At 33.1% G+C, this 12,552-nt stretch overlaps 1 protein-coding gene across 2 annotated transcripts in view; it reads right to left on the minus strand.

Annotated features, from left to right (window-relative positions):
* Positions 1-12,552, minus strand: part of CBLB (Cbl proto-oncogene B) — a 205,099-nt gene that overhangs the window by 76,425 nt on the left and 116,122 nt on the right. For both annotated transcript variants that reach the window (XM_008058923.1, XM_008058921.1), the window contains exons 6-8: positions 8,227-8,348; positions 4,155-4,292; positions 556-643 (exon numbers count right to left, since the gene is read on the minus strand). In XM_008058923.1, coding sequence (XP_008057114.1) covers positions 556-643; positions 4,155-4,292; positions 8,227-8,348 — 348 coding nt within the window. The remainder of the gene's footprint in view (positions 1-555; positions 644-4,154; positions 4,293-8,226; positions 8,349-12,552) is intronic.

Raw genomic sequence — 12,552 nt, forward strand, 5'->3', positions numbered from 1 at the left:
ATTTATTATAGAGATGAGGTCTCGCCTGCCCAGGCGGGTCTCGAACTCATGGGCTCAGGCAATCCACTCACCTCAGCCTCCCAAAGGCACAGGATTACAGGCTGAGCCACCGAGCCCAGCTTGGATATTACTTTCAAAAAAGGCTTTACCAACCTACATTTCTATGAGGTTGCCAACAGTGGATTAAGAACAGCATAATTGTTATCTTCAATAGGCTTCCATTATCCAATCGTCGTAAAAGTATGGCATATAAATTTTTTTTGTAGTTTTCTAAACTATAACCCTCTCCTTAATCTTATTGACCTGTGGATTTATCAATTTGTCTCCTCCATATTAATGCCAATATTATACGGCAAGCAAGAATACTAATAGCCGAAATTTTTAATAAAAAATACATGAAAGTAATATAATTTATTTTCAAACACTCTTAGAATTCCTTAAGTATCTTCTGTGTTAAATACCTGTGCATGATTTTAGCTATAGAATAAGAGTCTTATTTACTTCAAAGGCATTATGGGTACTTATTAATTAGACTTTGCCAGAAATTGTCCTTACCTGTGTAACTTTTATATGATCATGAGGTGTAGGTTCACACAATCCAGTTAAATCAGGATTATAACTTCTCCCATCAGGATAAAGATAACTAAATTTAAACAGAAACCTTGTTACCTTAGATATGCAAATTTTAATTGCATTTAAGGCTATCTCATTGAATTCTTCTACATTCAACATACATTTTGATTTTTTTTTTTTAATGTAACATACCAATAACATATTCTCTCACTGGTTCCAATATTATGCTACTTTTAGGACATTTATAAAAAGTAGAACTCATTGTCATGAAATAAATAGATAATGAATATGAACTATGCCACTAAGCAACTATTTTCAATTACATGCCTTTAATATACAAGTGAAAAAATTATTTTCCTGGTCAATTATGTTCCACTCCAAAATACTCTGAATATATACCTGCTGGTCATTATTATGTCTTTCATCTGAAGTAGGCAATATTAACTGTATCATTCTACACTTTTTTCTCTGTTTTGGCTTTTTCTCTTAAATTTTTATTATTTATTTATACAAAAGATAAACATCTAAAATATAAAATATTTTAAAACTAGATCATATATATAATAAAACATTCAAGTTTTCCCTTCATCCTTAATATCACATGGAGAGAAAAAGAAATTAAAAGGCCATAATTTTCTTGGAAGTGCTTCAAACACTTCTGAGCTGTTTCTGTTTCTACAGTTTACCAAACTCCTAATTTTGACTCTCACCTTCCACTTACCCTAACACATAAACATACACAAACACATGTACATAGATGGTTAAAAAATTAGAAAATGTTACAATTCCATGTTTTACTGACTTCAGAAAAGCTACACACATGAAATGGTGTACAAATAAGTTCTATTGTAGGCGAAACTGAAATCTTAACTAAAAGTTAAGTGATAGTGCTAAGTTGCTGTGTTAAATCAAATTTTTTACTTGCTATTTAGAAATTCATTAAAAATAAAGTTTATTGTATGGGTCAATATTAATTTTTGATTTAAAAAATAAGTGGTAATGTTAATGCTGGATTTTATCAGTTTATTAGGTTATGGTTAATTCTGTTTAACATCGTTCTATACTAGATTGCTGGAAGAAAAAATTAAAAAATATAATTCTATGGTATGAATATTTCAAAGGGTAAAACTCTACAAAACTATTCTGTAAAGTAGTCAAAATAAAAAATGTAACCTTAGATGAAGTCTAAAATCATATTAGTAAGTGCTAGAATTTACCCAGGAAAACTAGAAAGCTGAATTTAAAGGACAGTTAACACTTATGTGGTAAGGGACACATCAGTCAGATAATTTTTTAAAAAAGATTTAGAACTACATTTGAATATGCTATAAATTTAGACTGTCATTATGGGGGTTTACAAAATTCTACAAATATTAAATGAGGAATGATAAGTAAAAAGGTGATAACTTTTTTTATACTCTAAATCAACATTTTAAAATTATGTAACATTTTATTAATCATAATTTTAAAAATATGGAGAAATTTTGGGAAGGATTCAGAAATGAAAGATTACAAATGACAATAACGGTGCCAGAGGAAAGGTTAAAAGGTTCTAATTAACTTATCAGAGGCAATTTAATTATTTCTGTCCATAGTATACCCAGGATATTGCTGATGAGTCCCTTTCAATGGCACAGAAGGAATAAAGAATATTGGCTTTTTTATAAAAATAAATGTTCCTATCATCTATGTCACACAATATTGGATTAACTATAAGGAAATATAGCAGACATTGATAGTAGCTGGAAGAGATAATACTCTATGTTTTTACTGATCTTAAAAAAACCCCTATCTAATTAATATAATAAAACCTAATATAGCCTAGTATCCTATTATCCTACTATATCATTCAAGTTCAAATTCAACTAGCCAAATCCCTCTGAAGATTCCTGTGTATGCGTGTGTGTAAATGTTAACAATCTGTGTAGGGGTTAAGAGGCTTTGCTCAACAGATTACAGTATTAAAATAAAATTCTTTCATTGACATTTGAAAAACAGATGGAAGGCATGGTAACTATTCAAACAAGCTATATCAAAAATTATTCCATCTACAGATTTACCCACTCATACTGTTTATAAATTAAAAATTTAGCCGGGCTTGGTGGCTCAGCCTGTAATCCCGCACCTTTGGGAGGCTGAGGTGAGTGGGTTGCCTGAGCCCGCAGGTTCGAGACCTGCCTGGGCAGCGAGACCTCATCTCTACAATAAATCAAAAAATCAGCCGGGCGTGGTAGCACATGCCTGTAATTTCGGCTACTTGGAAGGCTGAGGCGGAAGGATCGCCAGAGCCCAGCAGGTCGAGGCTGTCCAGTCTGGGCAAGAGAGTGAGACTCCAACTCAAAAAAAATAAACAAAAAATAAATAAATAAAAATTAATTAATTAAAATTTTAAGGTACATTAAAGAAAAAAAAGCCAAATTCTGTAATCATAGTAAATCAAAAGCTACACATAGGAGTCTTTGAGGCACTAGAGGTAAGGTAAAAATAACTGAGAATGAAAAATTTTGAAAATCAGAAGAAAAAAAGAGAAACACACATTTGATACTACAACTTGCCATCCAATTCCTACATAACTAATTTCTTGAAAGCTTATAGACTTTAAGAAAGACATTATTCTTCTTCACACATATCTCATAACTTTTTTTCTCTTTCTTTCTTTTCCTTCCTTCCAGTTACTTTGGAAAAGGTAAAATTCAAATCATACTCTTTGCTAACTGGTAGACTTTCTCCTACTATTATTACCAAAACCTATGCTGCAGCAAGTTGGACCATATACATCTCTAAGTAACTCAGCAAAGGAAAAGGCAAGAAAGGGCAGCGTGATGAAGTGACAGCGAATGGCATGTGAATAAAATGAACAAGAGTCAGACATATTTATTATGAAGGGTCAAACAAATTGTGCACTTAGTGTATAAGGGAAAGAGTAATCATGAATCTGAAAAACAAAGGAGGCGAACTTATTTATTTTTAAATTTTCAAAAAGAATAGCTTGAGATAAAATGAGCTTAGTCAATGACATATAATTCTGGAATATGGAGTCATTATTAATGTAAATATCTATAATGAGAAAAGGAAAGGAAGGAATAGAAAAAGGAAAGAATAAGAGAGAAACTGACAATACTAGTCAAAATTAAAAAAAAAATGAAACAAGCAATCTGAGGGTTATATAATGCAACAGAAGTCAATTATTCTATTAAAAAAAAAATTCTTTAAGTTCCAACTTCTTTTCCATTGAAAGATATAGACTCATGATAGAATTCAAAGCTGGGATGTATTTGCTGAAATATATAGCTAGATTCTAATCATTAAGTTACCTTAAAGTCACTCTTCAAAGAGATGGACAATAAAAACTAAGGCACATTCATTAATTCTCAGTCTTGAGATAAAAATACAGTCTCACTACCCATTGCAAAGCAGTCTCTATTTTTCAAATTTTCGAAATAAAAATTCTTCGAATTTTCGAGATAAAAATACTTCGAATTTTCGAGATAAAAATACAGTCTCACTACCCATTGCAAAGCAGTCTCTATTTTTCGAATTTGTGAAACTTAGGCAACCGGAGTCCTGGCTCTCATACTTACAATCCTTCCCTGCTGCCATCAATCAGGGCTTGAAATAAGGGCTTGTTATGAGGTATGGTCTGTAAGATATTGCCATCCCCGGTTACGTAGCCAATAGCCCACTGTCCCAGTCGAGTGCAGCTTAACCGGAAAATGTAGCTACAAAACACAATCACATTCAAAAAGTAAGCCAAAACCAGGCAACGTTAGGTTTTTTTTTTTTTAATTTTTAAAGAAAAAGAATAAACAGAATCATTTAGAATTCCTGGTATCTAAATATTCCTGATATTCTTTTACCTTATTTTTAACACCACTGGACTTTTCATTTATCAGTTTGTAGGAAAACACTGATGACTTCTTTTCATTTAAATATTTCCAAGATTACATAAGAAAAGAAATGAAGTTGTAAACTAACAAGTAATTTATTACCATCACAAGTAATTTATGACCAGGGGTGCTTATCAACAAAATGCTGATGTTATAAAATGGCTCTGACATAAAACATTTTTGGTAAGTAAAAATAAAACAATATGTAAAAATTTAATTTGTCTACCTCAGACAGAAATTAAGCTAGTTTCTACTGTGTAACTCAAAATATTACTTTGTAATTTAAACATTAAAATTATTAATTTTTGTTACATAACTTGTTTAAAAATACATTTTCTTTCAAGCATTCCAGCCATTCATCTTTAAATAAAGCTCAAAAGAGCTAACTATATTAATGAGAAAGCAGACTGGCTGTCACCTAACGAAGTCAAATTCAATACTTTAAAATAGGAAGTCAAGATGGCTCAAAAATGTAAGTCAAATGAAAGACAAGTCCTTTAAAATTAATCTCTAATGAAATGAGACAATGACTTGGCTTTAAGTTCATCATTATCCTTTATTTATTCATTTAGCTATCTATTTACTTATTTTACCTTAGATCATTTCTTTTTTTAAAGCATATTACATCCAATCTTGCCATCAGGATATCCACTGCTGGATCTTATAATCCACCAAGTAGATCAACTCTGATCTGTTGGCAATATTTTTGTGTCCTAACTGCTATATGTATATGTCAGAAATAAGTATCTCTTAATATACTTTGGTTACTGAAGAACAAAGTTCTATAAAAGTAACTTTACAAGATATAATATTTAGAATATATAATAGCCATACAGTCACTGCTTTAATTAACTTTTATATTGAGTGGTAAAGTGTGATTTCATTTTTCAAGAAAACAATATTTCAGAAAGGAAAAAGTTGTGATTTTAAAATATCAAGAACTTTCTATGGTGATGGAATCTTTGGAAAAAGACTTGTTCAGGAAGTCTAAAACATAGTCTATAAACATATAACCCTAAAGACCCTGAAAATGAGATATCAACCTGTCAATTATTGGCATTCTTAATCAGAATCAGATAAAATAATGCCGCACAGACATGGCTATGATGCTGACAAATGCCCAAAAAATAGAAAGTCATTGTAAGTTATAATTCAGAAGTGGACTATTAAATCGTTACATTAAGAGATTAATATGACAAAATTCTTTCAAATTAAGTCAATGTTACATAGAAATATTAAACATCTATGTGTACTATGGATCTCAGCAGAATTTGCAGAGTATATTAACATGAAGAAAATAATTTCAAACCTGCATTGTTAGTAATTTTAAATGTAATTCTATATTCATTCATATAGTAAGAATCTAGTAAATATTGAAACACATACTTGTGAAACTGCTCACTTTTTAACCAATACCCTTTTCTGTTGCTCCAAACATTTAGAATGATGTTTCTAAAACGAATTATTACAGGCTCACGCAATTCATATAAGTAAAGGATAGTGATACTAGCAATTTGTTAAGAGCCATAATGGCTGTTCAGAACAATTTCCTTCTCCCATACACATTTTTCCTGTTTCATTTCATTTGTATATTTTTACATCATTTGCTGCTGATCATTCTGCTGATGGCTATCCCTTCCCAACCTCATGAAGTGAATTTTTGCTTTATTTTTAGCATCCTGCTCTCTTAATTGTCATACTTAACATAACCAGATGAATTTGTTTCAAGTTGACAGGGTGATTTTGAGTTCAAGGCCACTCTTTTAACACTGTAAGTCATCTAACGGATATTTCTCTAGATTCTCAAACGTAACTAACTTCACTAGGTAATTAATATTTTGTCAGCTGGATCTCCAATATAACACAATCTAAGGAATCCAACTGTTCTTGGACTAGACAGAACTATTTTCTTACTATGAAGTCAAAGAGATGAAATACTTTTCAAAAGAAAAAAACCAGTTAGACACAGATATTCTCTAAAGCAAATATTTATTAAAATTATTTGATTTTTTTCACCGAGTATTTTCCTAAACACATTTTAAATATATTACACTTTATATGTTATAATTTATTATAGACTATTCATCAGTATATATCTAGAATTTAACAGAAAAATTATTTACATGTCAAGATAGGAAAGAAAGGATGATGTTTTTCAGAGGATAATATCCTATTCTTTTTTAGGTATGACTGACATAAAAAAGCTGTACATGACATGATCCATTAGAAGATAAGTATTCCAGTGGATCTTATATCAAATGTTCTTATCAGAGGATAGTAATTCACTAAGAGATACCAATGAGACTCAACTTTTCCTACCAACAATGTAATTCATGATCTCCATGATGTTGAACAAGAGAACAAACGAAAAGAAGTTCTGTTTCCTTATTATTTTTATAGGATCAGACCGGATAATTTTTAAAAGAACTTACATGCCAAATTTGTACGACTGCACAATTGCAACCACATCACATTTTTCAAATCATACTCTAGGAGCAAAGATACTTTATATGACATCAATCAAGAAAGTAAAAATTATGGAAAAAAATCTAGTCACAAGAGACTCCTGAAAGAAACGCACTGATTCATCTAAGCCATGATCAACATGCAAAATACCTGACCTGCTCTCATGGTCACAATGAGAACCAACTCTCTTTAGGTTAAACATAAAATTCCAACAGGAGCCAAAGTGTTTTCTGTACTCACTAGCTCCTTTTTATATACTATATGAATTCTTCCTTAAAAAAAAAAAAAAGAAATGGAAAGATCTATTACAGCAGAGTCGAAAGGAATCAACACTATTAACTTTTCCTTAAGAATAATTGGTTAAAGGACAAACACTCTATATACTTCAAATCAAATAAAAATGATGCTGAAAGAAAAAGGTAGACATTAGAAAACAATGAAACTCAATCCCAGAATGAAATGCTCTCCATATGAAAAATCAGTACACTAATGGATATCAGAATGGCATCTCCTACTAAAATGTGAGAACTCTAAGACAGGTCTCTAATGTCACTACTGCTGTACCCAGCACACTGGCTGCCATAATACAAGTGCCATAGTACAAATGCCTACTATGTGCCTAGTGCACTTCTAGGTGGTATATAGGAAAAAATGCACTGAACCAGGGAAGAGACAGATTTTTCTGGTCCCAGATTTGTCATCACTAAGGTGCGATTTCTTGGCCAAAGCTAAAAGGGCTGACCAGTCAACCTCTCCAAGTCTCACTCAGTTTCATCATCTGTAAAATAAAGCAAATTCTGAGGCTGTAAAAAACATGAAATATTATGGAAGAAGTTTTCAAGGAAATGAAATTGGCTTGGATTGCAACAGTAAGTTTATATGTGTCTATGTATCTAGATGTATTTATCATATACTTATATGTATATTTAAATTCAATATGTATTTAACATAGAGCCTAATTGAATGTCTTTAAAATACCCTAAAATAATGGACATAAAACTATTCTATTTATTTTATCTTTAGCACAATATTTAAGTCTTCACATACACACATACAATTTTGTACAAAAACACCGGTATCAAGAAAACAGGGAAACATACCCTTTTACTTTATGAACACTAAGTTCAGAGCGAACACAATGTATCAATTTAAAGGATGCAATTTAAAAGCACCATTTTGGTCTCAGAGCTTTTTTACTCTACTCCCAAGTCCCCAGTTGGTGCTACTGATTTACTTAGGAACCACAGAGGACTTCTCATGTTTAGATATGTCACAGAACATTACTGCTGAACAGTCTTACCTTCCAGGTTTGGTGCTGTATTTCTGTAGTCGTGCTTTCACTTCATCATATGTGAGGAATGCCATGTAACCTGGATGCGTCACAGCTAAGAAATTCCAATTCCGTAAAATAGAGCCCCAAGGCTAAAAACATGAACAAGTTAAAAGATTATCTAGAGAAAATCAACTATGGATTATATACCAACCCACCATTTCATACACTTAATGAAATTCTCATGAATAATTTTTAAGTTAATCTGAGCTTCTGTGGCTTAGGTCAACTTTTATTACCCAACAGCAAACATGCAATGGTTTATTCTTTTGTGGAGAAATATGATTAGGCAGAAAACAGGTTTCTTAGCAATAGAATACAGAAGACAAAAGAAAAACTACACACCCTCCTTTCAACACAGTCTATTCTCCCTACAGCATTGTGATCATTCTGAAACACAAATCATGTAACTGTTTTGCTCAGGACCTTTTAACTTTGACTAAAAGCCAAAGTCCTCTGGGGTGGCCTAGAAGGACTTCACAGATTTTATCCCCAGTTCCCTTTACGTCCCCATTTGCTGTAAGGCTCTCACTTTCTGCCTCTTCTCCAGCCAACTTTGTCTCTTTGCTATTGTCTTGAACACAAAAGCCCTCTCCCACCTCAGAGTCTTTGTGCTTGCTGATTCCTTTACTGGAATTTTCTTCCACTTCCTCAGTGAGGACTTCTCTGACCAGTCTATTTAAATACTGTTACCTCTTGCCATACTCCTCATGTCCTTGTGTGTCTGTTTTGTTCGCTTCTGCTTCGTTTTACAGAATAAAAAACCGTATCACAGAACTTTAGGTGACTTGGCAAAGGTTACACATTAACTCTAAGTTACCTAAGGGTAAGGGACAAATCTGTCTTGCCCATCCAAGGGATGCCAGGACCAGTGCAGTGTTAGATACACAGTAATCAGGCAGAGATAACTGCCACTGGACAGATTCTTTAAATAATGATTTGTCTAAAAGGTTAGTTCCTTCCATGGTAAGATAACACTGTTCTCACATCTGGCTTATCCTTACACCACTATAAAATTACGAAAAGTCTACAGTTTAAAAGTGAGTTATGTGAAAATACTTTCACAAAAATACTTGGTTTGTATCCACGTATCATTCATCCCCTTTTAATCTAATTAGTTGTCCCTCCTGTTACCATGGCAAGAGAAAAAAAGAGACAGTCAGTGATAGACAACTTTACTTGAAGGTGTGGCTGAATCATCTCTGCAATATTTTTAAGGCTGAAGCTACATTTATTCCAAGGAATTGGCAGCATACTCTATCTGATGTGTCAGATTATTAACTTAAATCTTCTACATAAAAAAGTATTTTATATTGCCAAGTGAAAGCTGTTCAAAGAGTCATCCTAGACATGATTATGAGTAGAGAGTTCCTGCATTTGTTTGTTTTGAGACTTGTTCTTTTTATTATTGTTAAGCAAGTCTCAAATTTACAAGGCGGAATTCTTCAAGGATCCTCATCCCTTGAGATGAGGATAACAAGGAAAAGAATGACTTAGTAATAAAGTTTTTTAAGCTTTTTTGACATAACAGGAAAAATCTTCAGGGCATTTCTCCATCACACTATCACACTTAATTGAACGATGCCCTGGAGAATGCTAATACAAAAGGTTCTGTCTATGGTACTTAGAAAAAAAAAAAGCATGTTTTTAATTTTCTTCTTAAGACATGACTAAAAATCGCATAAAGCATAAGTTGGAAAAATATCCGCATATGTTTTAAAAACTGAATAATAACTTCTGTTCTAGAAAATGGTTTTTGTTTGGTTTTGTTCCCCATCTACAAAGGATAAGGATGGAAGATTATATCCAACAAATATTTGGGTCACTTCCATTAAGGTCCCCACAAATTAATGAAAGAGTAGCTTTAAAAAAAGGCACAGATCAAAATACAAGTTAAAAAAAAATTGGAGTCTGGAGCCAACTGCTGCAGTATTTAGCAACCAATTCTTAGCACATAATCCAGAGGGCTAGACCTTAATGGGAAAAATATTTATGTAATAGAATGAGTCTGTGTATGCTTTTCTTGTGAATGTAACCCACTCAAAACAGAAACACGTGATCTTTATGGGTTTTTTTGTTTTTTGGTTTTTTTTTACTTTTTAAAGTATTTTGTCAACTGATGGCCTAAAGAAGGCAAGAAAAGTGCTTTGGAGAATTATTTTTTAAATTTGTGTTTTATAGTAAAGAACATTTTTTTCACACATAAGAACACTAAATTATTTAGAGGTTTTTAAATGACTAGAGAATTTAATGTAGTGAATAAAGGAAATCAGTCCCTCCTATCTCCCAAATGCCACTATTTTCAGGAAGAGACTTCAAGTAGGAAGAGTGTGCTTGGCTAGTCTGTCCACATACTCTCTATACTTCTTTGTTAACAACTGTTGACTTTGCTTCTCTTGGATTTTCCTCACTATTCCATAATCACTAGAATATTCTCCAAACCACTTCTTCCTTACCCTGCCACTCCTCAAAATTAGTGCCACATTTCCCAATGACCCCATTTTCTATATTAGTGGAGACCTAGCATACAAGGAGCAGAAGCCGCCGCCGGGAGAGGGAGGAGAGAAGCAAAGTCTATTTTCATTCCGGCACTTAAGCACCTGCTGACCTCGGCATCTTAAAATGACTTGGAGAAAAGAGAAGCATACAAGCAAAAGAAAGAAGAGAAAATGAAGAAGGTGACCACAACAAGATCTTCTAAAGACTTCCCAGCATTTGCTGAAGTTCTGCCTGCATAGCAGGACGAAGGCCAGGAGGAGCAAACTTTCCTAGCCCTCTCATTCCCTCTGCAAATCTCAACTTCATTTCCTGGCCTCCGCTGACTCCTTTTCAAACCCTTATGCTAGCTTCTCTACTTGAGACCCCAATTCTTGAGAGTGTACCTTATCCCTTTCAGATCTCACTTTGCTAAATTCCCCACATCTAATAATTCAGAGTTAATACAGGTTCATGCAGTCTAAGTGTTAACAAAACGTGTATTTTTCATATACAATAAATGTAAACCTTTAATACATATATTAAATATTTTTAAACAATCACTCAATGTTTAAAGTTGTATAAAAATAGACAACTATTTCCCTGGGCACAGAAACAATTTTATCATATGTATGATTATATTCGAAACATCTGATTAATGAGTGTAGAAATCAGAGGAGATCAGGAATCTCAGAAATATACAGGAGCTAATGAGAATCCCTCAGCAACTTCTATAATTACATGTTCTAAACAAGATTAGGCATTATTTGGCCCAGGTAAGATTTTGGCTTTATTATCTAAAACTTTTCATAGTAACTCTAAAAAGATCCCTTTCCTCTCCCATCCCAATGAACATAAATAAGATATAAAGACCTTAGAGAATTAAGGTTACTTGTGCTGGTTTAAAGTAAAACATCTTATAAGAAAATATGTGCACATATTAAGTAGCAGTTTAGGTAAGTGTTTAACCAACATTAAGCAACCCTCATACTTTTAATATGTAACTCTGAGGCATTCTAGCATTTAATACCCACACTAAAAAGTCATCCAGGCTCACCACAAAAAAATACCCGCTCCCAGAATAAGCAGTTAAATGGTTTAACGTATGAAAATTACTTTTGTTCTCTTTCTACACAAGACATTTAGAATGTCTTTGTGTAACGCTAAATAAAGTAGTCTGTAAAATTAGCAGAAACCTTTGAAGAAAGGAGAGGTTCTGTTATAAAAATGACCAGCATCGCTTAACAACTTTTTTCTAAAATGTATCTTAAAATCTAAAAATTCATAAACTGACAATATGCTAAGGAACTAATCGTGAAACTACACAAATTTAAAATAAACAAAAGTACACTTTAGCAGTAGTTTATCTAATTTCTTATCCTATATACAAGGTGGAATTATGATTTTGAAATTGCAAAAAGGGAAATATATCCTATATGTATTATTGACAGGAGTTAATTGGTCTTCTATTAACAGGTTTTTTCCTAAATTAAAAGTTAATTTCATGCAATGTTGTTGCTTTTACATAAATCAGTCACTCAATTCTTGCTGGCTAGTGCCAAGTACAATTATAAATCAGAGAAATAAAATTCACATAACAGCTGGGCTCGGTGGCTCAGCCTGTAATCCCGCGGCTTTGGGAGGCTGAGGTGAGGGATTGCCTGAGCCCGCGGGTTCGAGACCCGCCTGGGCAACGAGACCTCATCTCTACAATAAAAATCAAAAATTCAGCCGGGTGTGGTAGTGCATGTCTGTAATTCCGGCTACTGGGAAGGCTGAGGCGGAAGGATCGCCGGAGCCCAGCAGGTTGAGGCTGCAGGA

This window comes from Carlito syrichta, unplaced genomic scaffold, assembly GCF_000164805.1.
Source record: "Carlito syrichta isolate Samal-C Ts95f unplaced genomic scaffold, Tarsius_syrichta-2.0.1 Scaffold303651, whole genome shotgun sequence".
NCBI lineage: Eukaryota > Metazoa > Chordata > Mammalia > Primates > Tarsiidae > Carlito > Carlito syrichta.